The 1,198-nt window shown below is 60.2% G+C and overlaps 1 protein-coding gene across 4 annotated transcripts in view; it reads right to left on the bottom strand.

Moving 5' to 3' along the window:
- PIAS4 (protein inhibitor of activated STAT 4) overlaps positions 1 to 465 on the bottom strand; it is a 22,531-nt gene extending 22,066 nt beyond the window's left edge. For 2 of the 4 annotated variants that reach the window (XM_014447979.2, XM_023746811.1), the window contains exon 1: positions 17 to 465. In XM_014447979.2, the coding sequence (XP_014303465.1) occupies positions 17 to 43 (27 nt within the window). In that variant the 5' untranslated portion in view covers positions 44 to 465. The remainder of the gene's footprint in view (positions 1 to 16) is intronic. The other 2 variants (XM_023746810.1, XM_006105912.3) reach the window with 2 other exon arrangements.
- Positions 466 to 1,198: the final 733 nt, after the last annotated feature.

Raw genomic sequence — 1,198 nt, 5'->3', positions numbered from 1 at the left:
GCCGCCGCTCACTCACTTTGGCCTCCACCAGCTCCGCCGCCATCTTGGCCACCAGCGTCCCCCGCGCCGGGAGCCCCCAGCGTCGCGTCACGTGACCTCCCGCCACTAGCGGGCGGGGACGCTACCGCAGCCAATTAGCACCCGCTCGCCCTTCTTTTTGCAGCCCCCGCCTCTACGGCGCGCTCCGCTGCGCACTGCGCAGGCGCGGGGCCGCCGCCTGGGCCTCCGGCCAATCTGGGCGGCGGGATGTCGCCCCCTTTCGCTCCCGGCTACCACGCCCACCCTCGGCCCCGACTGGCTTCTTAAAGGGGTATGAGCCCAGCACTGGTGGGGCCGCGTGCTGGGTCTTGTCTCGGAGGAAAGGAGAGAGCGGGGCGGCGATCGCAGTGCAGCGAGGTGTCGCGCGGCCCATTGCGTTCTCGGACGCCCGGCGGGCGGTGTCGGGGAGGAGAAGGTTATCCTAGCGCAGCGGCCGCCAGGGAGTGCAGTGCAGCTTTGGCGGCCGCTAGCCCCGCACGTTGCACATCCGGGTCCTGGCCGGGCCAAGAGGGAGCGGGCTCTGCACCCACTGGCTGGCCCCAGGTGGAGAAATGCGGGACCAACGCCCCAATTCACCGGAGCGCTTGCACCCCTTACCCCTGCGGGCGACGCTCCCCCCGCCCCGCCCGTTCCGCCTCCCCCATCCACAGCAATCCTTTGGAATCTGCAGGAAGAGGAACCTAGCCCTGCTCTAGAGCTCTCTGTGACTCCCCACTGCCCACAGGCAGCGGAGCTCAAACTTTCTACATGTTCCAGGTGATTAGTTTTTCTCTGAGAAAGAGAAGCAGAGAATATTTAAAGGCGTCGGTGTAAAAAATGGCTGGGTTGACTGTCTTTTGGGAAAAGGATGTCGACCTTTAACCCACCAATTCCACTTCCCAAGGAAATAACAATTATGATGATGTTAATAATAATACTACCTAATACTAACTGCCAAGCCCTGTTTTAAGCACTTAACATGTTATTTCACCTTCACATCCTTGGTTCCAATTTACATATGAGAAAACTGAGGTCTTGCGTGGTTAAGTGACTTACCAAGGTCACCTCGAACGGGTGCATAAAAAGATATGCACCTGGCCAGCCGGTGTAGCTCAGTGGTTGAGCATCAACCTATGAATCAGGAGGTCACGGTTTGATTCCTGGTCAAGGCACATGCCCT

Source organism: Myotis lucifugus, unplaced genomic scaffold (assembly GCF_000147115.1).
Source record: "Myotis lucifugus unplaced genomic scaffold, Myoluc2.0 scaffold_734, whole genome shotgun sequence".
Lineage (NCBI taxonomy): Eukaryota > Metazoa > Chordata > Mammalia > Chiroptera > Vespertilionidae > Myotis > Myotis lucifugus.
The sequence above is the reverse complement of the archived record's forward strand: the minus strand, read 5'-3'. Positions and strand labels throughout refer to the sequence as shown.